Source organism: Pan troglodytes, chromosome 16 (assembly GCF_028858775.2).
Source record: "Pan troglodytes isolate AG18354 chromosome 16, NHGRI_mPanTro3-v2.0_pri, whole genome shotgun sequence".
Taxonomy (NCBI): domain Eukaryota; kingdom Metazoa; phylum Chordata; class Mammalia; order Primates; family Hominidae; genus Pan; species Pan troglodytes.
Genome location: NC_072414.2, coordinates 56472554 through 56497741, shown reverse-complemented (window position 1 = coordinate 56497741; position 25188 = coordinate 56472554). Strand labels below are relative to the sequence as shown.

Sequence of the window (25188 nt, the reverse complement as noted above, 5' to 3'; positions counted from 1 at the left end):
AGTTCACCTTAGCTATCACAAAGGTCTCTCTTTTATCACACTATCCTTCATCTCAAAAGAGCTATTGCTCTTACCCAGGACTGACCCAAAGTCTACACTTTCTTAGGCAGCTTAAATATTGACTATGTCAATGTCATCTAGGATGAATGACTTTAGGGAATAGGATTTGTTAAAAATGTCTCCTCGGTCAGCCAGGAAAGGTTATTCTGTGGGTGCTCTGAACCATGACTAAACTGTACCGAGAGAAATATATTTTAAAATATTAATATGGTCTGGCACCTTCCTGATGCTAATGGTTCCAGGCCCACCCCAATGGCACAACTGGGAAATTAAGTGAAGAGAAAAGCCATCTTCCCTCTGCTCTCTATTTCAAATGGTCCTCCTCCACAGCTTTGCCACGCACAGACTCATTCTATACATATACACAGAGATAGAACATGCTCATACACACAAATAACTCTCCACAGGAACTGAAAATCAAAGCCTAACCCCATGGTTTTTAAGTGAGCAAGTCCAATTTCCTTCTTTGTAGCTCTTGACACATGCTGGCTGGGAGCCGTCTGGATTTTTTCTGCCTTGTTCCTGCACCAGAAGGCTCTGCACTGCAGGTCAGGGGATGATAAGGAAATGAACAGTGTAATTTCCAGGGCCTCTGAACACAGCCCTGTCAGCAGCTCTGGAGGCGGGTTACTCAAGCATGGCTTGAAGAGTGAAAACCACAGAGAGAGGGCTCAGACAGCCAGCAGTGGCAGGATCTCAGCTGTGTATGTTACTGCCACCTCCAGCCTGAAAGCCCAAGCCCTGCTGCCTCCCTGGATGAGCTCTGCTGGTAAAAGCTCTTATACCCAAATGGCAAAAATACAAGTTCACACTGGGGGAGGAAGATTAAGGGCTAAGACTTAGATTTTTTCCATGCAGTCTTGTGTAGAAACAAAAACACTTAGCACTACTCCAGTGTCCGTGAGATTGCATATTCCGGCAAAACCACAGTAACATCTATCCAACATACCCAACCCCATGCCAGGGATATGGCCAGAAAAGAAGCTCGATTCATATGAAGTCTGAAATTCAACCGGCCACTTCAATACGCCCTAAGCTAATTTTTGGTCTTCCCCCCACCTCCAACTATAATTATCAGGGGCTTTAGAACACATCACCACCATGAAAATTTCCCAGCCTAGATTTGGAACTTCTTCAGACCATAGTGCTAAAAGTCTTAGCTAACATGTATATCTATTCATACTGGGATTCCTGTAAAGTGGAATGTTGTTGTATTTCAGTGCATTATTGCCTAGGACAGACTAAGACCAATTTCCACTCAAACTGTATTTTTCTTTTTTCTAATATTTATTGAATGCTTCCTAAGTGCCAGGCACTAAGTGTTTTATATGAATTAGCTAACTTAATCTAAAGACAAACTTTTTTTTTTGTCTTGAGACAGAGTTTTGCTCTTGTTGCCCAGGCTGGAGTGCAACAGCGCAATCTCAGCTCACTGCAACCTCTGCCTCCCGGGTTCAAGTGATTCTCCTGCCTCAGCCTCCTGAGTAGCTGGGACTACAAGCATGCACCACCACGCCCGGCTAATTTTGTATTTTTAGTAGAGACAGGGTTTCTCCATGTTGGTCAGGCTGGTCTCGAACTCCCGACCTCAGGTGATCCACCTGCCTTGGCCTCCCAAAGTGCTGGGATTATAGGCGTGAGCCACCGCGCCCGGCCTAAAGACAAACTTAAAGGCTGGGTGTGACGGCTCATGCCTGTAATCCCAGCACTTTGGGATGCCAAGGCGGGTGGATCACTTGAGCCCAGGAGCTCGACACCAGCCTGGCCAACACAACGAAACCCTGTCTCTACTAAAAATACAAAAATTAGCCAGGCATGGTGGTGCATGCCTGTAATCCCAGCTACTCTGGAGGTTAAGGCAGAGGTTGCAATGAGCAGAGACTGCACCACTGCACTCCAGCCTGGGCGGCAGAGTGAGACTCCCTCTCATAAATAAATAAATAAATACGAACTTATATAGGTGCTATTTCTCTCATTTTGCAGATAAGAAAACTGAGGAAGAACAATTAAGAAACTTGGTCAAGATCACTCAGTAAATAAGTGCAAAGGTAGGAAACAAAGCCAGGTAGTCTGGCTCCAGAGTTCACACTTTTTAAAAAATTTATTATTATTATTTTTTTGAGACGGAGTCTCACTCTGTTGCCCAGGCTGGAGTGCACTAGTGCGATCACAGCTCACTACTGCAGCCTCAACCTCCCAGGCTCAAGCCAGGAGGCCTGGCTAGAGTTTACGCTTTTAGCCACTAAATTATACATAAGAGTTGATGTGAAATTCAAGTTTAGAAGGCTGGTGTTTTAAATGAGAAGTGGCCCCGAATACTTACCTTGAAAGGAAAATTCACAAAGGTTCTCAAACTTTGATGTATATAGCAATTATCTGGAGAGACTTCTGGAAGTACAGATTTCTGGGCCCTTACCCCAAAAACTTATTCGGCATATCTAGGGTAGGGTCCAAGAATGTGCATTTTTGATACTCTGGTGATGTACATGGTTTTATGGGACACACTTTTAGGAACTCTGCTGTAGATGGTAAACTGTAAGCTCCTCAAAAAGCAGAGACCATCTCTGTTTTATTTACCAGTGTATACCCAATACCAAGTAGAAAACCTAGTATCTAAAATGCATTCAATTAATGTACTGACTGAATGAAAAGTGATAACAATTAGCCAACAGTATATCTTCTCTACAAAATACTTAGTAATATCCACAATACATTTGAAGGTCTGCCTATTAGTGATGTGTCCAAGGAAGAAGCACTAGAACAGGGTTTTTTTCTTACCTGCAATTGCCAAGTAAAGAAAGAACTATTCCTCAATTATTACAATGAAAGTTTGGCTGGATGAAATATTCCAGAACACACACACATATATCATAAGTAGTCAAGCTCAAAGTAGCAGTTTTAAAGTAACTTTCCTTCTTTATAAATAACAGGATAGGTTCAGTGCCAGCTGTAATGGTTATTCTTTGCAAACATCATTCATTACCTTACCTAAAATCCTAAACCCAAAGATCCTTTGTTTATTGAGTGTCTACAAAGTTAAAGTCACTGTGAAAAACAAGTGAAAGCAGTTTTGGGGTAAAAGCAATTTTGGAGTATGTAAGCATTTCCATCTAATGTTTCAAGGTAGTCTTTACATTGAAAAAATGGCTCGGTGTGGTGGCACACACTTGTAGTCCCAGCTACTTGCGAGGCCAAGGCAGAAGTGCATAAGTGAGGCCAAGGCAGAAGTGCATAAGTGAGGCCAAGGCAGAAGTGCATAAGCCCAGGAGTTCAAGATCAGCATTGGCAACATAGCGAGACCCTGCCTTAAAAATAAGCAAATAGGCTGGGTGTGGTGGCTCATGCCTGTAATCTCAGCACTCTGGGAGGCCGAAGCAGGTGGATCACTTGAAGTCAGGAATTTGAGACCAGCCTGGCCAACATGGTGAACCCCTATCCTTACTAAAATTAAAAAAAAAACAAAAAACTAGCCAGGCATGGTGGTATGCACTTGTAATCCCAGCTACTCGGGGAGCTAAGGCAGGAGAATCGCTTGAATCAGAGGCAGAGGCTGCAATGAGCCGAGATCGTGCCACTGCACTCCAGCCTGGGTGACAGAGTGAGTCTCCATCTCGAAAATAATAATACTAAGAAAATAACAAATAAAGTGGGAAAATTGAGAATCCTTCCTGACAGTTAAAGATTTGTTAAGAATCCCAGAGTAACAACATGCCATAAGAATTTGGTGTCTACAAATCTGGCTTTGCCAGTGACTACCTGTGAGATGCTGAGCAAGTCACAGGACTTCACTGGTCTTAGTTTCTGCTATAAAATGAGGAAATTGGACAAGATAATCTTTCTCTGGGACTGCCTTGAATTACAACACCTAGAAGGAAAACAGAGTTTCTGAATGAAAAAATAAATTAAGCTTGTAGTTACAGAATGCAACTCTGTCCCACATAAATATCAACTTCTTTTTAATGTTTTCCATGAAGGAAAATCTTGAGGGCATTTGGTTTCAGGAAGCAAAGCTGACTGCTCTGCCATCAATAGCTGAGAAATAACAGCTAGTGGAAGAAGGCGTTAAGAAAGCCTTGGATCAGAAGGAATAAAAGAGACCTGACCTTGGTTAGGCAATGAGGGACTACAATACAAGAGAACTGAGCTAGAAGGCACAAATTAGGGCAGGAATACAAAACCAACGGCAAAGGAAGATGCTCTTAAGAACACAGGATATGATAGCATGCATGATCAGAAGTTGAAAGAGCAAAGAGCACACTTTATGGTTTTCTTTGTATCCTAAACTAATGGGGGAAGTGGTAAATATATGCAGCATTCTGAAAGCAGCAGAAGCTGACATTCAAACACGGGAAAAGCAAAGTGCAGTGTTCCTACCTTGCAAGATCAAAAGCAGCAGCTAAAGACATGTGAGGGGGAGCTTCTGGTTAGAAACTTCTAGATCCTTTCTTTAACTACTAGAGCCTACTTGGCTATTTTATATGATTTGGGGGAAAAGAAGGAGTCTCACCTTAAACTCCTGGTCATAAGCCCTGACAAAGTCAGCACAGATAGATCATTGCCATCTGTGGTTTGTAAATTCCTTTTTTCTTGCCTGTCAGAGTGGCGACGTAAGCACTAAGCTCAGGACACTCAGACAGGCGCCTGCCCTCCTCCCTACCTCCCCTTCCATCCCTAACTTAACAATCCATCAATCAAACTAAAGGCAAGGGAACAGGCAAGAGCCGGAAGGCTCTGTCTTGTTTATTCCTCAACATTCCCTCCCCCATCTCTTCAGCTGGCAGGAAGTATGAGGCAGAAGTGTTCAATAACAATTCAGAGCAGCAGCAGTTGCTAAGAGCCATCTCTGGTCTCTCCTAGAACTCTGGGAAACAGCACAGAGCTCACTCTGTCAGAGGAAGGTATGGTCGAGCAAAAGTGGGATCCCATGAAGGGAAATCCACATCCTTGTCTGACAGAAAATTTCCCAGGCCATAGCCTGAGATATCTACCTTCACAAAGAAGAACATGAGATAGATAATTTCTCTCTTTCTCTCTTTTTTTTTTTTTTGAGACAAGGTCTGGCTCTATTGCCTAGGCTGGAGTCCAGTGGTGCCGTCTCAGCTCAATGCAACCTCCACCTCGCAGGCTCAAGCTATCCTTCCACCTCAGCCTCCCCAGTAGCTGGGATTACGGGTGCACACCACCAATGCCCGGCTAATTTTTATAGTTTTTGTAGAGACAGGGTTTCACCATGTTGCCTAGGCTGGTCTCAAACTCCTGAGCTTAAGCAATCTGCCCACCTAGGCCTCCCAAAGTGCTGGGATTACAGGCATGAGTCACCAGGCCCAGCCAGTAATTTCAATATTCAAATCTTCCTCATTGGCTAGTAGTCAACACTGCTACTCTGCACCACAGACTTCAGTCAAGAAACTTCCCAAATTTTATGAGTTCTTCCTCTTCATGACAGTTCCCAGTTGAGAGGATGCAATTCTTAGATTATATCAAAACATCTGTTTTGCTATTTTGGTTCTGTTGGTTATCCCTACATAGAAACGTCCCAAACCACAGGCAAGCCCATTTCTCAGAGAGAAAATTTTAAAGAAGTTTTCAAAGACTTTGCTTATAAATTATAGTACTAATCATCAAATACTCACTGAGCACCTATTATGCCCCAAACCGGAGATTGTTGTTTCTCAAAAACCGCTCCTCTGCATGGTTCCTAACTTCCTTTCCTTTAACTTGCCTCTTCTGCTCCTCCCAGTCCAGAAATGTTCTCTCCCTGCACAGCATGTTTTAATCTCCTAGCAACTTCCAAACATTTATTTAAATAATTATTTATTTCAATAGCCAAAGGTAATATGGAAAGGCACCCCCAGGACCAGACTGTCCAAAAGGGTTGAGGGAACAGGAGAAGGAATTGAGAAAGCAGGTTCTTGCTTATGGTTACATGAAACTGTATAGCAAATTTTCTGCTTCTAAAAGTAATTGCCAGCAATTTTCTCTATCTTTCAAAAACTGAAGCACAGTCTCTTTCCCTTTTCTTTCTCATTCTGCTGCCCCATTCTCACAGTCTCCCTGGGAGGCAAAGCTTATATGGCAAAGCAACATTATTAAGGGACAAAACTCCCTGGCACCAAGATGTATTCTTAGCTGAACATACTGCATCTTTCAGCCCAATTATAATCTGAAGGGCAGCCACCCAATCAGTCCCTGCACCTCTATGTGAGAAAATGGGTTCCATTTGCTTCTCTGTTAGAGACAATCATGGACATTTACACTTAAATCCAACATAAAGCTAAGCAATATTAATCCTTTCATCCACAGACTACCACTGGGCTTAGAAGGTTGCAACATAAGTACTCTAAAATTTAGATAGGAGAATGAAGGTCATCCTCAGAAGTACTTTTTAGCACAGGAAGAATAATGATTATGAATATGGATATATGGCAAGAGTTTCTTGAAGCCAGATGTAGGGAACAGTCTAATGGGCCTGGAACAGAAGCAACAACTGCTAGTACTCCTAAGCCTCTTTAAAACAGTATTATCCATCTGTACCCGAGAGAAAATAGCAAATCACAGCCAGCACAGGATGAGCCAAGCTAGTAACCAGCTGGAACCTGACTCTGCTGAAGTGGACTATAGCATCTGCCACCTAAACACAGGCAGCCTCTCTGGCAGCTGCCACTGGTAAAAGGGAATGAGCCACTGTATTATTAGTGGAAGAAACTCACAGACCTGCTACTGGAGAAGCCCAGATGTTGCTAAGAGCTACAGATGTGCCAGAGGCAAAGACCAAAATACCGACAGCAAAGAAAGCATGGGCTACCACTGGAATACAGGCACTAAGAGGGCACCACCACCCAAACATACACATCCAGCCTTTATTTATTAACACTTACATATGGAAATAGGTATTCCCTGCTGCAGCTGATCTAATTACAGAGAAATCAATTTATACTGCATCTGCTGGGATCAGCTGAAAGCACAGAGCAGAAAATCAAGAGCCAATGAACAGCTCACCACAAGGCCACTGTTTTGCAGGAATAAGCTGCTGAAGTTTAATGCTGCCTGAGCTGACCCTAGACTCACACCCATTCTCCTCCAGCCCTGCAAGTTCCATTTCCTAAAGCATGAACTAAGATCATCTTCCCAGAGGAGGGACTCAGTTCTAACCCCTCCTGGGGCTGCAGGCACCTGTCCTTCCAAGTCAAGCAGAAGGCAAGGTATCATTACACTGTTGGCAGCTATTAAACCACGAGGAGACTTTGATTCCTAATAGTTGTGGGAGATACCTGGCATGAAGCTACACCTCTAATGGCCAATCTCTTCCTAGGCCAAACTGTCATAACCACAACAATAACTCATAAGATCTAAGTACCTCAAAGTACAATGAGTACCTCTTGCCCCCAAAATGTGCCCCTTTGCTCTTTGGTAGCTGGCAATAGAACACTTCGTAGATATGCCATGAAATTTAGCCCTTTGTTCTGCCAGAGACCCAACAGCACCATTTATCCCATCAAGAACATCAAGAACCGTACTCAATCTACATTATCACCAAAGGCGTATTGTTTATCAACTATTATGAGTCTGATGATGAAATGCCAGTCAAGCTGGGAAACAAATAAAGGTCTGATGCCAATCTCTACCAACAAGTGTCTGAGGTGGGCAAAGACAAGGTGGGAAGGTCTCAACTCAGACTACAGAAAGTTCATTCTACAAAGTAGCTGCCCCCAACAACAAATATCCTGTTCCAAAATGTCCAGGCCTGCTGTAAATGAGTCTGTAGGGGAATCCTCTAATTTGGAAGAAAACCACATTATCATTACCAGCTGCTCTGACCTTGTAATTGGTCATTACCCACACACTAATGAGCCTCCCACAGAGTACACATAGTATTTGGCAGTTAGTCCAGGGCAGTTCTGACTGGCAGTCAGTGGGCAGCCATATCTGGCCACCTCTTACCTTTTCAGACTTGACTTTCTTTAGCGGGCGACACTCATTCTCCCCTTCCTCTGGCTCCGGTTTAGTTCCCAAAGGATTGAGCGCTGCCCCAGGCTCAATAGCTATACTCCCAAGTGGCTCCACAGCTCCTGTATCCACCCCTGCACTTCCATCATACTGACCACCCCGTCCTCCCAAGGGAACTGGCTGGAGGACCCCAGGATCCTTTTCTGAACAAGTCCCCACTCCTTCGCTTCTCTCCTTCTTGCTCTTAGATGAGCTGTTCTCCTTCTCCTTTTTGGAACCGGCTACACTGCGGGATGCCTTAGCCGCCTTCTCTGAGCCCTTGGGAGCAATAGCAGCAACCAGGCCTCCAGCATTGGCACCATCTCCTGAGCGCCCCTGCACCTCTTTCTTGCTAGCTGCCCCCTCACTTGGAGTGAACAGGGAAGTCCCTGGAGTGGGTTTGCTAGTGTCTTTGCCACTCTTATTCCTTTTGGATTTTGATTTGCCTTCCTTCCCTTGAGGACCTGGCACTGGGGTCACAAACTTGATGTTGTCTGGTAGTGTGGCCACAGCATTGGGAGCCGGTATCCCCACCTCCTTTGAGCCTGACATTTCCAGTTTCTGCTGGTCCTTTTCCAGATCGGCGTCCAGGTCAATGATGAGATTCCCTACTCCAATGTCCCATTCATCCCCACTGTCGTATGTCTCAACCGGGTTTGCATCCACTCCTTTCCCTCCGGAGGCTCCACTGCTCAAGGACATCTTAGAGTCAACGTCCCACCTCAAGATTCAAGGCTCTTCCTTGCCCCCAGCTTTCCTATTTTCAGCTTCAGCTATGTTCTCAGACCTGCCACATTGGTCAGTACATGCCCAGTGGACAACATCATTGCTGGAAAAAGAAAATTTAAAAAGCTGTTAAAAGAAACAATACAGGCAAGAGACGCCTGAAATAAACTCCCACACAAAAACAGACCCTTCCTATGGGGCTATCATATCACAACAGACATGACAAACAGGTTCAACTGTATTTCTAACCAAGTTACATTGGACCTAAGGAAAAATCAATTCCCACTCCATCTCCCTAGGGGAAAGTACAGTATTTCCAATTGCCCAGAGATTCCATGGTAAGTCTTAACTAGGAGTCCTCTAGAGTTAATTTCCCACTCCTAAGAGACCTATTTCTACTACCACTGTCAGCTGGCAACCCTTCCTCAATCAATACAGGTCCTGGCATAACACAGATGCAAGCTCTAGCACAACTTTACTTATACCCCCATTTCTCCTTGCTTTTTCTTACATTATCAGAGACGCAGAACATGATCTAGCAAAAGCTTTAAAAACTCTCTAACAGGGTCTATCTCTAGTACAAATAGTATAGATTCCTCCTACTATTGGGAAGGAAAAGTCTTATGGTTAAGAATGAAAGAGAAAAACAAGCAGAACTGGGGAAAATGCAACTTCAGGACAGGGGGCTAAGACTTGAACTAGAGGAGACAATCTCAGAGGGGACTCAACCAATCAGCTTAAGTTCAGAGAAGCTGAAACAGCCTTCTAAAACTCCAGGTTTCAAATTATTATCTCAATAGCAGGATTCAAAGTGGCCTTTCCCACTTCCCACTAAAATAGGAAGACACACAAATAAAGAAAAATGTTTACTCTATGAAAAACTGGACACTACTAAAAATCCTAACACCAGGATGTAGAATAACTCTTCACTTTCTCATGTAATACTGATGGCACTGTATTGACAAACACCAGGCCTCACACCATAGGAAACAGAGATTGGCTACAAAAGGGGGTGGTGGTGATGGGGTATTAAAAGTGCAATTTATGGCCAGGTGCAGTGGCTCACATATGTAATCCCAGCACTTTGGGAGGCAGAGGCAGGCTAATCACCTGAGGTCAGGAGTTCAAGATCAGCCTGGCCAATGTGGTGAAACCCCGTCTCTACTAAAAATACAAAAATCAGCCGGATGTGGTGTCAGGCACCTGTAATCCCAGCTACTCGGGAGGCTGAGGCAGAAGAATCACTTGAACCTGGGAGGCAGAAGTTGTAGTGAGCTGAAATCACACCACTGCACTCCAGCCTGGGTGACAGAGTAAGACTCTGTCTCCACTATCTCCTGACTAACAAGACTTGAGGAGTGTGCCATCTAGAAAACCTGGCAGTCAACATATACCATCCAGTATTATTTTATGATAAAGCCAAAGAGTTCTGTTCTTGCTTAATTCCTCTGTCCACCATCTTTCTCTATCCATTAAAAAAAAAAATTTTTTTTTTTTAAGTCAGAGCCTTGTTCTGTTGCCCAGGCTCAAGTGCAGGGGCGTGATCTCGGCTCACTGCAACCTCTGCCTCCCGGGTTCAAGCAATTCTCCCACCTCAGCCTCCCGAGAGGCTGGGATTACAGGCGTGCACCACAATGACTGACTAACTTGTATTCTTAGTAGAGACGGGGTTTCACCATGTTGGCCAGGCTGGTCTCAACCTCCTGGACCTCATGTGATCTGCCTGCCTCGACCTCCCAAAGTGTTGGGATTACAGGTATGAGCCACCGTGTCCAGCCAAAAAGTAATTTTTATAAGATAATTGAGTAGAAAGAACAAGCCAGTAGTGTCACAGTGAATTCTGCAAAGTGGATCTCTAACTTTGTAGAGATCTGTAAATGCCACAGATAGGACACAGACAAGACAAATTGTGCTTTTTTACCTATTCCCTCAGAGCAATGTCAAAGAACTAGGGTGTAAGGGGCAAGAAAAGATGTCACAGTAGAAGAGCAAAGGAGGGGAGCCAGGTGAATGCCTGCTAGCAACAGGAATTTAAGAGGGAGAGGTGTGCACATTTATCTGCCATTTAGCTGTAGATGTGGGAAGAAAATATATCCATTACCCAAGTGGAGATCTTAGTGTTAACAGCAACCAACCACTATTTATTAGTAAATGCCAAGTCTACATAGATCCTACTTTATAAGAGATGAGCAAAAAGTGGGGGTGGATGATATGATGTACAAACTATGAAAAAAGTTACTCACAAGGTAAAGGAAACATAATCTCTTATGAAATGATAACTCTAGGCCAGGCATGGTGGCTCATGCCTGTAATCCCAGCACTTTGGGAGGCCAAGGCGGGAGAATCACTTGAGCCCAGGAGTTTGAGACCAGTCTGGGCAACATGGCAAAACCCTGTCTCTATAAAAAATACAAAAATTAGCCGGGTATGATGGTAATGCTTGTAGCCCCCGCTACTCAGGGAGCTGAAAGGTGGGAGGATGGCTTGAGCCTGGGAGGTCGAGACTGCAGTGACCTGAGATTGTGCCACTTCACTCCAGCCTGGGTGACAGAGCGAGACGCTGTCTCAAAAAAAAAAAAAGAAAGAAAAAAAGAAATGATACTCTGAAAATGATCTAGGATTCTGAAGAAATTAGTAAGCTGTTTGGAATTCTCAACACTACACAAGAAGACTTGGCCTCCATGAAATAGCATAGTAGATACCTATTCATTTGTTAGAAAATCTTTTATTTATTGCCTTCAACGTGCCAGGCACTAAACTAGGTGCTGAAAATACAGCAGCAAGTAAGACAGTGAGTAAGGCAATGGAACATGGTACTGAAAATAATTTTTCTATTATGAGGGGCAGAGGGCATCTCTAGGAAAGGAGATGCCAACTGAATTTCCATGATAGAGAATTATTAAAGCACAGTTCTTCCCCAAATCATAATTTTTTAGTTCTCTAATCTTTGCAATTGTGGCTAGGCTTAGAGTGTAACCTACATTAATCTAAGGGTTACTCACTATCCCCAGTATGTAATTTAACCATTAAAACAACCCCACCTTGTTTTATCCCTAGAAAAACAATAAAACGTTCCTTAGTTTCAAAAGACCTTCCTCTAGAAAATAGAATGGTAACGGAAGAGAGACTCTGGAGGAGTAAGGAAAGCGTATGAAACAGAAAAATGTTAGTGCTCACTGAGAGCTTCTGACAGTTCTCAGTCTACTGTACTGCCTGCCCTGCTGCAGGATGCATGATAAACAAAGTATGCCAGTAAGGAAGAGAGCATTAAAAAGATAACAGAGGCCAGGCACAGGCTCATGCCTGTAATCCCAGCACTTTGGGAGGCAGAGGCAGGAGGATCACTTGAGGTCAGGAGTTCAAGACCAGCCTGGCCAACATGGTGAAACCTCATCTCTACTAATAATACAAAAATTAGCTGGGTGTGGTGGCATGTGCCTGTAATCCCACTTACTTGGGAGGCTGAGGCATGAGAATCACTTGAATCTGGGAAGCAGAAGTTGCAGTGAGCCAAGATCACGCCACTGCACTCCAGTCTGGGTGACAGAATGAAATTGTGTCTCAAAAAAAAAAAAAAAAGATAACAGGTTAAAATGAAAATGTGTAACTTAGTTGAAAGGACAAAAGGATTTAACACTAAAAAAAAAAGATACAAGGAAACAAAAAATGCAGTATCAATTAAAATTCATAAAGAAAGCAGGGCACAGTGGCTCAGGCCTATAATCCCAGCACTTCTGGGCCTCCACCTGGAGGCCCAGGTGGGTGGATCGCTTGAGGGTCAGGAGTTTGAGATCAGCCTAGCCAGCATGACAAAACCCTTTCTCTACTAAAAATACAAAAATACAAAAATTAACCGGGTGTGACAGTACATCTTATAATCTCAGCTACTTGGGAGGCTGAGGCAGGAGAATTGCTTGAACCTGGGAGGCAGAGGTTGCAGTGAGCCAAGATTGTGCCACTATACTCTAGACTGGGCGACAGAGCGAGATGCCATCTGAAAAAAATCAACCAGCAAACAAAAAAAACTACCTGAAATACTAAAATCAGTTCAATGTAGCATAAATTTAAATAATTCCTATAAATACAAATATCAACTGCACTTTGCAAGCTGAAAACTCAATTCAGATATTAACAATTATCCCTGAATAATATGTGAGGGAAAACCAGTACTTTGATAATGTACCTCAAAAAGCCTTAACAATAAGGAAAGACGAACCGTAAGTTATAAAGCTGATATTTTTTCAAATTCCTCTTGTTCCAATTCCATATGCCATGGCAAATTGTTTTGTTTTTTGGGATTTTTTCTAGTAAGCAAGTGATACTGCCATTACACTTTTTAAAAATTGTACTTTTTCTGAAACGGTAGCTGGAGGCGAAAAGAACATCTGATGATCTATGCTCATTTCCAGATTCCACATCTTAAGTGTGATATTAATAAACTGAAAGGATGTACTACAGAGCACAGTATGGTACAAGACTGGGAAGCCATTTCTTAAGAGGAAAGACCTTAGAAACTGGGATTCTTTAGTCTGGAAAGGAGAACACTGAAGGAAGACAGGCTGTTAGCTTCAAATATATGATGGTGCCAGGCAAGGTGGCTCATGCCTGTTCTCCCAGCACTTTGGGAGGCCTAGACGGGTGGATTACCTGAGGTCAGAGTTTAAGACCAGCCTGGCCAACATGATGAAACCCCGTCTGTACTAAAAATACAAAAAATTAGCCAGGCATGGTAGCGGGAGCCTGTAATCCCAGCTACTTGGGAGGCTGAGGTAGGATAATGGCTGGGAGGCAGTGAGCTGAGATTGCACCATTGCACTCCAGCATAGGTGACAGAGTAAGACTCTGTCTCAAAAAGAAAAAACAAAAACATATATATATATATATGTATATGATGTGTGCAGTGTGGAAGAAAGTAACTCTGTGACTCTGAGGGTAGAAAGAGAGTCAGTGAGTAGAAGTTACAGAAAGACAGATATTTGACTCAGGAAAAAATTTAATATCCTGATTCCCAACAATGACCCACAATGTTTAATGTCTATTTTACTGAAAGTATTTAAGCAGAAAAAGCATAATCACTTGTGAAGCAAATACATAAAAGATTCTCCTGTGTGTGGTAGGGTTAGTCTAGACATGCCTAAGGCCTTTTTCAAATTTATAATTCTATTAATATACCCATCAAAAAGTGCTTTCCCTACTAGAAAGCTACTCCAAAATTTCTGAATGACCAGGATGCAAAGAAAACATATCCCAAGGACTGATCTTTGGTGGTCCTGATGTTCTTTTAGAAAGTCCCTATATTCCTATTTTTGAGAGTGAAAAGTTTTCGTAAGTACTACTTTTCAACCAGGTGACTTTTCAGAAATCTAGGTTTCCAAACCCAGCAAGCTTCATAGTAACTTTGGTGGTACATTTCCAAAGATACACTGTAAAATTGCCAAGGATTCTTCAATCAGCCTGGCTGCAGCAGCCAAACCACTTCCCATCTGCTCCCTACAGCATCCCTGGCTTTATGCAGCTAATAATCAACTCTTTGACAGGTCATTGCAGAGATGTTTAACCCCAAGAGTTGGGGTAACCAACATGCTAGTGGGAAACGAAAAGCACTGACCTCTTGCTTTCATGGCAGAGAAAGTGCGGAATCAGGAGAACCAATATCTTACAGAGACCACAAGGCATTTAACAACTTGCACAAGTTTCTGTGATTATTTTCCTTTCTTTTCTCTCCTTCTGCCTAAGTGTACTCCACTTCCTTCTTTAGGACTGCAACTCAACAGCCTCTGGAATCACTTGTCCACCATGAGTTGTCAGTACTATCTGTGTTTTGTTCCTACACCTGATCATTAAGAAATTCCTTGCTACATGGATATGTTTAAGGGACCAAGATAGGTCATGACAATCACTTTCCATACCCTGTATTTACCCAAAGCACTCCTGCTTAAAAAACATATCATAACAACATCCATCTCTTTGACTCCCAGCCCACAGGCTTGTACATTGTAAATCATACATTTCAGGTCATTAATTGCAATTTTAAGGACTTATGTCAGAGACCATACAACTCTTCTACCTCAGGAATGAACAAGGCCTCTCCTTCGACAAGGGTAAGAATGAAAAAGAGTTTTCATGTGAGGTTTCTGTCCCAGCTCAGAGGGCAAAAACAGCAACTGGACCCCACTCATATCCAAACATAACAAGAAACACTACATTTCTCTTTCACCCCAGAGAGATCTCTGTATCCATCCAAGAAGGCTTCAAAGAGCCAATTCCTTTAATTGGTAACTACCCACAGATAATCCAGTATAAGCAGTAAATTGTCTAATACTGTTCTACTGTAAATTTATCTGTCCTCTCTTTTTCTTATGGATTTTGGATCAATCCTCTTATAGGCTTTGGCCTGAGCATGTGACAGTTATATATGAATTATAATCTGCTTGAGACCACACGGGTCACACACAAAATATGGATATTAGGGCTGTCTAGCTAGGTATTCCCCTCCAAAAGCTGCATGCCAAAGAAAAAATGCTATACTCAATTCGAGGAGGGCAGCATGGTGTAGTAAAAAGAACAATGAACTCTGAGTCAGGAGATGTGATTTCTGGACTCAAATTTCCATTGACACTAGCTAAGCTGCTTCATTAAGTATTTTCTCATTATAAGATGGAGGAAGAGTCTATCACATTCTAAGCATATCAGGAGGATATAAATCTGAAAAATGTAAGACAAGTCAAAGCTGGGTACAGCACGTCACGACTGTAATCCCAGCACTTTGGGAGGCCGAGGTGAGAGGATCACTTGAGCCCAGGAGTTCTAGACCAGCCTGGGCAACACAGCGAGACTCCATCTCTATTTATTTAAAAAATAAAAATAAAAAGAAGACAACTCGAAAATATATGACCCAACTACTCTTATAAGGTTCTAGTGTCTGAACTTAGGGAGAACTGTTTCATGGTTCTACCTTTCACAAGGCATCTAAAGTATTAAGAAAAATAAAGGAAAATGTTAAAAAAAATTTTTTTTACAAATTAAATTACAGGTTGTACCAATACCCATTTGAGTTCTATGAAAGGAAATGGCAATCTTTTCTTCTTCCATGAACTCAGTGATTAGGGTTTTCCTTTTAGGCTATGCCTACCTTCACATGTGGCTTTTTTTTCCCTTCTTTTCTTTGAGACAGAGTCTCACTCTGTCACCCAGGCTGGAGTGCAGTGGCGTGATCTCGGCTCACTGCAACCTCCACCTCCTGGCTTCAAGCAATTCTCCTGCCTCAGCCTCCCAAGTAGCTGGGATTACAGGCATGTGCCACCACTCCTGGCTAATTTTTTGTACTTTTAGTAGAGATGGGGTTTCGCCATGTTGGCCATGCTGGTCTCGAACTCCTGATCTCAGGTGATCTGCCTGTGTTGGCCTTCTAAAGTGCTAGGATTACAGGCATGAGCCACCACGCCTGGCTAGATGTGGCCCCTAAAGCCATATACTGTAGCGACTGACAGACTCCATCTTGCTTCAGAAATCCCTCAGGGACAAGGTACCAATCTCAAGACTCATGGTTTTATTTATTTATTTTTGAGACGGAATCTTGCTCTGTCGCCCAGGCTAGAGTGCAACGGCACAATCTCAGCTCACTGCAACCTCCACCTCCTGGGTTCAAGCGATTCTTCTGCCTCAGCCTCCCGAGTAGCTGGGATTGGAGGGGCGCCACCATACTCGGCTAATTTTTTTATTTTTGAGAGGGACGGGGTTTCACCACGTTGGCCAAGCTGGCCTCAAACTCCTGACCTAGTGATCTGCCCACCTCAGCCTCCCAAAGTGCTGGGATTACAGGCGTGAGCCACCACACCCGGCAAAACTCATGGTTTTAACATCTGTACTACCTCTTTTGCCAGTTGTTCTAACCCACAAGGTTGTTGATCCCACTGACAATATAAACTGTCTTTGAATATAAACTGTGTGAGGTTTACAGGATTTGATGTCTCAGGGAACTGTCAATAAACTAATGGGATACAACAAAGTTGCTGAGAAGGTAACCGTATTATACCATCTTCCCTGAATTCTAGATGTTGCCCTGAAATCAATTCATACTTAGCCAGCTTCAGTATGGTTACTACAACATGTAAACCATCCTCAGTGACTCTCAGCTTACCCAACTATAAAAACAGGCATCTCCCTCTCCACCTGCCACACTTCATGGGAGCTTGCTAATCAAATGAATTTCCACCTAGGGCTCTAATGAGAAACAATCACCTTCCCTTTGGGCCTCTCCCTTAATTTATTACATTAATTACTGTAACAAAGGAACTGTGTCATTTCCTCAAGTACCATAGCTTTCAGCTTATATCTCCAATGGAGATTAGATAAAGAACAGATTAAAACAGCCAATTTGAGAAGACAGATCCAATTCAACAGGGCTTATCTGACCATGTGTCACCTAAGGACAGGAGAGCAAAACAGCAGCATCTCTTAGTCCCTGAGTCTTTATATGCTGCAACTCATCAATAGTTTTATAGTCCTCAAAGGCTGCTATTCTCCAACAAAGATTACAAGGCTTGACCTGTTTCATTTCACATAAGCAACTGACTCTTCCATCAGCACATAGCAATTCAACTGGGCTCAAGTTTAGATCCTTGTTGTTTGTCACTACTGCTCTGTGCCAGCATGTATCTCACAATAGGCTAAATGGTATCCTGAATATGTAAATAATTCAGTCCTGACCCTTTAGAGATTCATTTGGTGAAAGTGATCCACATAGAAAACCCTTACTAAATCCTGTGTATAGCTAGGCCAAAAAGCAGAGGCAGATTATCTGAGGTAAACAATTAAAAAAAACTACTAGCTGGGGGCCGGGCACGGTGGCTCATGCCTGTAATCCCAGCACTTTGGGAGGCCAAGGTGGATGGATCACCTGAGGTCGGGAGTTCGAGACCAGCCTGACCAACATGGAGAAACCCTGTCTCTACTAAAAATACAAAAACTAGCCAGGTGTGGTGACGCATGCCTGTAATCCCAGCTACTAGGGAGGCTGAGGCTGGAGAATCACTTGAACCCGGGAGGTGGAGGTTGCAGTGAGCCGAGACAGTGCCATTGCACTCCAGCCTGGGCAACGGGAGCAAAACTCCGTCTCGAAGAAAAAAAAAAAAAAAACTACTGGCCGGGTGCAGTGGCTTATGCCTTTGTACTCCCAGTACTTTGGGAGACTGAGGCGGGAGGATTACTCGAGCCCAGGAGTTTGAGACCAGCCTGGGCAACATAATGGGACCCTGTCTCTACAAAAATAAAAATAAAAAATTAGCCAGATATGGTGGCAAATGCCTGTAGTCTCAATTACTTGGTAGGCTGAGATGGGATTATCTGCTGAGCCCAAGAGGTTGAGGCTGCAGTGAGCTGTGATCATGCCACTGCACTCCCGCCTGGGTGACAGAGTGAGGTGCTGTCTCAAACAAGTAAATAAAAATTTAAAAATAAGCTCTGCCATGCCTCTTCCCCTCATAATTGGATGGCTATGTAGCTCTTTAGAAGTTCTTAGCCCCAGAGATAAACTTTTTGTGCTAAGGAGGTGGTGATGTCAAATTGTTAGAAAAAAAGTGGCTGGGCATGGTGACTCATGCCTGTAATCCCAGCACTTTGGGAGGCCGAGGCGGGCAGATCACCTGAGGTCAGGAGTTCAAGACCAGCCAAGCCAACATGGGGAAACTGTCTTTACTAAAAATACAAAAATTAGCCATGCATGGTGGCGGGTGCCTGTAATCCCAGCTACATGGGAGGCTGAGGCAGGAGAATCGCTTGAATCCAGGAGGCAGAAGTTGCAGTGAGCTGAGATCACGCCACTGCACTCCAGCCTGGGTGACAGAGCAAGACTCCGTCTAAAAAAAAAAAAAAAAAAAAGTGAATAATGGAGATGGTAGCATTCAAAACATCTAAAAAACTAGGCTTGTGCCAGGCACAGTGGCTCATGCCTGTAATTCCAGCACTTTGGGAGGCCGAGGCGGGTGGATCACGAGGTCAGGAGTTCAAGACCAGCCTGGCCAAGATGGTAAAACCCTGTCTCTACTAAAAAAAAATTAGCCGGGCGCGGTGGCAGGTGCCTGTAATCCCAGCTACTCAGGAGGCTGAGGCAGGAGAATTGCTTGAACTTGGAGGGCGGAGGTTGCAGTGAGCCGAGATCGCGCCACTGCACTCCATCCTGGGCGAGAGAGTGAGACTCCGTCTCAAAAGAAAAACAAAAAAACAAAAAAAAACAAATCTAGGCTTGCACACAGAACTGTTGTGTAAAATCATTAATTTTCCTTTTTTTTTATTTTGAGACAGGGTCTCACTCTGCCACCCAGGTGGGAATACAGTGGTGCAAACAAACACAAGCTCACTGCAGTCTTGACCTCCTGGGTTCAAGGGATCCTCCTCCTGCTTCAGTCTCCCATGTAGCTGGGACCACAGGCATGCACCACCACCATACCCGGCTAATTGTTTCTTTCTTTCTTTTTTTTTTTTTTTTTGTAGAAACAAAGTCTCTCTTTGTCACCCAGACTGGTCTCAAACTCGTGCGTTCAAGAGATCCTCTCACCTTGGCCTCCCAAAGTGCTGGAATTACATCACGCCTAGTTCTTCATCTCTAAACATGGACAAATTCATAGTCTCAGGGAAAGGAAAAAACATTTAGCATTTTTCAGAACAGACAAGGAATTGCCTTCATTTTTTATATTCTAGACCTTATCTCTCCCTTCCCAGATCTATTCTACAAGAAGCCCTAGAGTAAATCTGAGGGGACAAAGAAAACTTCTCTTATCAAAAAATATAAATAATGTTAGACTAGCCATAAAAAAGGGTGGGATTCACATAAATATCCTTAAAGATACCTAACACTACCTCTCCAGCCATGAGGTATGGCCACAACTGCCACCATTTTGCTTCAAGGATGTCACATTTGTTTCCTGCACTACACTGCAAGCACCCACCCTGAGGGCAGAGGCTGTCTCTCTTGTGCTCACCATTGAAGAACCAGTGTTTGGTTTACAGTCCACCTTCATTAAGCATTTTGGTCAACAAATGAGTGAATGAACACTGTTTTCCTCAATGAGCAGAATCATATCAATGCCCCGCTGGCATTTCTCCTCTCCATTCTTACTTCACCTTGATTTGTCACTAGTTATAAACTCTCTCAATTAGCAGTCAGCTGTCAAATCTACTAGATCAGAGTGTGGATTCCTTTCTCCAGAAAAAAGAATTCAGATTCATTAAGAATCTAAGGGAAAGGTTAGAAAACAAAGCAGCTTCCATATTTCTTAAAATTCCTAACCATTTCTGCGTATTAGCTTAGCCTTGCAACAGTCTCATTCATGCATAGTTGCTTCCCAAAAAAGGACTAGTCCACAAACTCCTGAGAGCCCCCAGGTATATATTTAAATGTATAATAAATGTAAAAGTTCTATCAGACTTAAACCATCCAAGTGTCACACTTAAAACACCTATGAATCGGCTGGGCGCGGTGGTTCACGCCTGTAATCCCAGCACTTTGGGAGGCCAAGGTGGGCGGATCACAAGGTCAGGAGTTCAAGACCAGCCTGGCCAATATGGTGAAACCCCATCTCTACTAAAAATACAAAAAAATTTAGCTGGGCGTGGTGGCGCTCGCTTGTAGTTCCAGCTACTCAGGAGGCTGAGGCAGAAGAATCACTTAAACCCAGGAGGCGGAGGTTGCAGTGAGCCGAGATTGTGCCACCGCACTCCAGCCGGGGCGACAGAGCAAGACTCCGTCTCAAAAAAAAAAAAAAAAAAAAAAAAAAAAAAAAATTAAAACAAAAAACAAACAACAACAAAAAAACACCTGTGAATCAAAGGTGAAAAAAGCAGTCATGAAAAGTGGTCATGCTTGGGGAGAGGGATACCAACTGGGAAGAAACACGAGGGAATCTTGCAGGGTGCTGGAAATAAATGTTCTATATCTTGAACTGGATAGTGGTTACATAGCTGTATACACATGGAAAAACTGAGTTGTGCACAAGATTCGTGCACTTACTGTACTTTACTACATACATATTATACTTTTTAAAAAAGTAAAATAAATACCTATGAACAAGAGAATTGTCTTGCTATAACATAGTCCTGATCCTAAAGTAGTATTATATGTAAAGGGAATCATGCCATTAATCACCACAGATTAGGCTATTTAGAGAGATAACAGGATGGGAGGGATGGAGGGAGACAGTAAGAAACTAACTTACAGATTACTTGATGTTTGACTATGAGATTTATAGATCTGTTGGAGAGTCTGAAAAAAATTAATCAGAAATAGGGATATAACAACAAATCAAAAAAAATTAAGTAATGATATTAAATCCTGGGGTGAAAAAGTTGCACCAAAAATGTAATAGTAGTATATCAAATGGCTCAATAATAAACATTATTTACTCAGCACAATAAATAAAGAATATCGACCTAACCAAAAATTGTGACATAACTATATTGGGATGATTCGATAAGAAGAGAAGGGCAGTAAGAGAACACATTATTATTTAGAAAAATGGGAGTAAAGGCCAGGCGTAGTGGCTCACACCTGTAATGCCAGCACTTGGGAGGCCAAGGCGGACAGATTACTTCAGGTCAGCTTGGCCAAATGGCAAAACCTGCCTCTACTAAAAATACAAAAAATTAGCATCGCATGGTGACACATGCCTATAGTCCCAGCTACTCAGGAGGCTGAGGCATGAGAATCACTTGAACCCGGGAAGTAGAGGCTACATTGACCTGAGATCATGCCACTGCACTCTGGCCTGGGTGACAGAGCAAGACTGTGTCTTGAAAAAAAAAGCTGCCCCACTATTTGACTTTTAATACAAAGTTCATAGGAAACCAAAAATAATTTATCTATTATTTGGATAGACAAAACAATTTTTTTTTTTTTTTTTTTTTGGAGACAGAGTCTCACTCTGTCACCTGGGCTGGAGTGCAGTGGCACGATCTCAGCTCACTGAAACCTCCACCTCCCGGGTTCAAGTGATTCTCCTACCTCAGTCTCCTGAATAGCCGGGACTACAGGCGCACGTCGCCACACTCGGCTAATTTTTGTATTTTTAGTAGAGACGAGGTTTCCCTATGTTGGGTAGGCTTGTCTCGAACTCCTGACCTCAGGTGATCCGCCTGCCTTGGCCTTCCAAAGTGCTGGGATTACAGGTGTGAGACAACGTGCCTGGCCGATAAAATAAACTTTAAATAATTTTAGGAAAAGTCAAGGATATACTTCCTCAAATACTCCTGTATTCCCTTAACAGGTTATTATATAATGTACCAATCCAATAATTTATCAAATCTTATTGTGGGAAATGGGAGAAGGGGACAGTAGAAAGGATGTGGGTGTGGCTATAAAAGGACAACATGAGGGACATTTGTGGTGATGGAGCTGTCTGTATCTTGACTGTGGTGGTGAAAATAGTATGACTCTACATGTGATTAAGTCTGCACAGAACTGAAAACACATATATACAAAAGTGATTATGAGTAAAATGGGGAGGTCTGAACAAGATAGATGGCTTATATCAATGTCAAAATTATGATATTGTACTTTAGCAAGATGTTACCACTGGAGGAAACTAGGTAAAGGGTACAAAGGATCCCTCTGCATTATTATTGCTATTTTTTGAGACAGGCTTGCTGTTTTGCCAGGCTAGAGTACAGTAGCGCTATCATGGCCCACTACAGTTTCCACCTCCTGGGCTCAAGCAATCCTCTCAGCTTCCAGAATAGCTGGGACTACAGAGGTGCATGACCATGCCCAGTGAATTAAAAAAAAAAAATTTTGTAGACAGGGTCTCACTATGTTGCCCAGGCTGGTCTTGAACTTTTGGGCTTAAGTGATCCTCCCACCTCAACCTCCCAAAGTGTCGGGGTTATAGGCATGAGCCACTGCACCCAACCCCACTGCATTATTCTTACAACTGCGTAAGACTCTATAAATATCTCAAAATAAAAAGTGTAATTTAAAAAACATGCAAACACTTTATCTTCCATTTTTAAATTTCTACCGCCGTTAAACACATTTTATTTATTTACTATTTATAAGAGTAGCCCAATCATTAAGCTAAAATCACTTCTAACCTGAGTGTTCCATATCTAATACAGGATCCTAAGAACTGGTGATCAAGTCTATATGTTCTTTTCATCACTTGACATTATATTCCCTTTGTCTTTAAAAGCTGAATTTTTTTTTCTTTGCATGTATTCATTAAAGCCTTCACCTTCTTTGGTCATCAGCTTTGATAAATACTTCTTCAGGGTCAACAGAATACACAGTATCACAAATATAAACAAACCTTGGTTTTACACAGATGGAAGTTTATTTTTATCTTTGTTTATTTGGTACTGATTCTCTTCCTAATGATGCCCAGCATTTCCGTGGCAGTACACTAAGTTAATTTTTCGAGGAATATCTTACCAAGATTCCTAGTTTCTTTCACTTTTTTTTTGAGACGGAGTCTCGCTGTCGCCCAGGCTGGAGTGCAGTGGCGCAATCTCGGCTCACTGCAACCTCCGCCTCCCGGGTTCAAGCGGTTCTCCTGCCTCAGCCTCCTGAATAGCTGGGACTACAGGCAAGCGCCACCATGCCCAGCTAATTTTTGTATTTTTAGTAGAGATGGGGTTTCACCATGTTGGCCAGGATGGTCTCGATCTCATGACCTCATGATCCGCCCGCCTCGGCCTCCCAAAGTGCTGGGATTACAGGCATAAGCCACCGCATCCAGCTTTTTTTTTTTTTTTTTTTGAGACAGAGTCTCACCCTGTTGCCCAGGCTGGAGTGCAATGGCGCAATCTTGGCTCACTGCAACCTCCACCTCCCAGGTTCAAACGATTCTCCTGCCTCAGCCTCCCGAACAGCTGAGATTACAGGCACGCGCCACCACGCCCAGCTAATTTTTGTATTTTTAGTAGAGACCGGGTTTCACCATGTTGGCCAGGCTGGCCCGGAACTCCTGACCTCGTGATCTGCCCACCTCTGCCTCCCAAAGTGCTGGGATTACAGGCGTGAGCCACTGTGCCCGGCCAAGATTCTTAATTTCTACTGGGGGCTGCAATTGTTAGCTAAAAATTACACATCCTAAGAAAGTAGTTTAGACTTTCTCCCTCTTTTTAAATGCAATTCTTATCCACACTGAAGCTCATTTACTTTTCACCTCAGTCAAGATATTCCTGAAGCATAATCTCAACAATTTGGGGACCTAACTACCTGGAAGAGTTTAATGTCATAGGAAAATCTCAATATTTCACTTATGTGAAACATTTATTAAAATGTCAAATAAGATGAATGTCACTAAACTCTTCCACATAGAACTTATCATCAAGATGGTCTTTGGAGGCAATGTCACCAGGACAAAAAAAAAAAAAAGGAAAGAAACTGAAACAGCACCCTCTGATCAAACTTGTTAATATTTGATTAACAAGGAAGCAGCACAGTGCAATGGGGGAAAAAAAACACAAAACCAAGTAAGCAGGCAGAAAAACTCAATTCTACTATTTACTCTCCCTAGATGTGTAATAACACTGGGAAGTCACTACAGCTATTTGGGCCTCAGTTATTTCATCTGTGAGAAGCTGAAATAGCCAGGTGTGATGATGTGTGCTTACAGTCCTGGCTATTCTGGAGGTTGAGGCAAGAGGATGATTTTTGAGCCCAGGAGTTCAAGGCCAGCTCAGATAATTAATACACCTTATATAGTAGAGTGTAATGCTGTCAGTAGACACTGAAACAGTGCTGGGCATGGTAGCTCACACCTGTAATCTCAGCACTTTGGGAGGCCAAGGTGGGAGGGTCATCTGAGCTCAGGAGTTCAAGACCAGCCTGGGCAACATAGCCAGACCTCATCTCTACTAAAATAAGAAATGTAGCAAGGCGTGGTGGTATGCATCTGTAGTCCCAGCTACTCAGAAGGTTGAGACAGGATGATAACTGGAGCCCAGGAGGTCGATGAAGCAGTGAGCCATGATTCTGCCACTACACTCCAGCCTGGCTGACAGGGTAAGAACTTGCCTCAAAAAAAAAGAGGCCAGGCGTGGTGGCTCACGCCTGTAATCCCAGCACTTTGGGAGGCTGAGGCGGGCAGATCACCTAAGGCTGGGAGTTCGAGACCAGCCTGACCAACATGGAGAACCCCGTCTCCACTAAAAATACAAAATTAGCTGAGCGTGGTGGCACATGCCTGTAATTCCAGCAACTCAGGAGGCTGAGGCAGGAGAATCGCTTGAACCCGGAAGGTGGAGGTTGCAGGGAGCTGAGATAGCACCATTGCACTCCAGCCTGGGTGATAAGAGTGAAACTCCATCTCAGGGGGAAAAAAAAAAAGAAAAAAAAAATTGAAACAGCACACTGTAATCAAATTCGTTAATATTCCTCCAGCAATATGAATATTTACTTTACATAAAAAGACTATAAATAGC

The 25188-nt window shown here is 43.1% G+C and overlaps 1 protein-coding gene and 1 long non-coding RNA gene across 4 annotated transcripts in view; one reads left to right on the top strand and one right to left on the bottom strand.

The window, feature by feature from the left end:
• ZNF609 (zinc finger protein 609) overlaps positions 1–25188 on the bottom strand; it is a 223990-nt gene that overhangs the window by 176550 nt on the left and 22252 nt on the right. For all 3 annotated transcript variants that reach the window (XM_510473.8, XM_063795114.1, XM_054667665.2), the window contains one exon: positions 8002–8875. In XM_510473.8, coding sequence (XP_510473.4) covers positions 8002–8748 — 747 coding nt within the window. In that variant the 5' untranslated portion in view covers positions 8749–8875. The remainder of the gene's footprint in view (positions 1–8001; positions 8876–25188) is intronic.
• Positions 2041–25188, top strand: part of LOC129137231 (uncharacterized) — a 61301-nt gene continuing 38153 nt past the window's right edge. The window contains exon 1 of the long non-coding RNA XR_010151736.1: positions 2041–2108. This is a non-coding gene — a long non-coding RNA (uncharacterized LOC129137231). The remainder of the gene's footprint in view (positions 2109–25188) is intronic.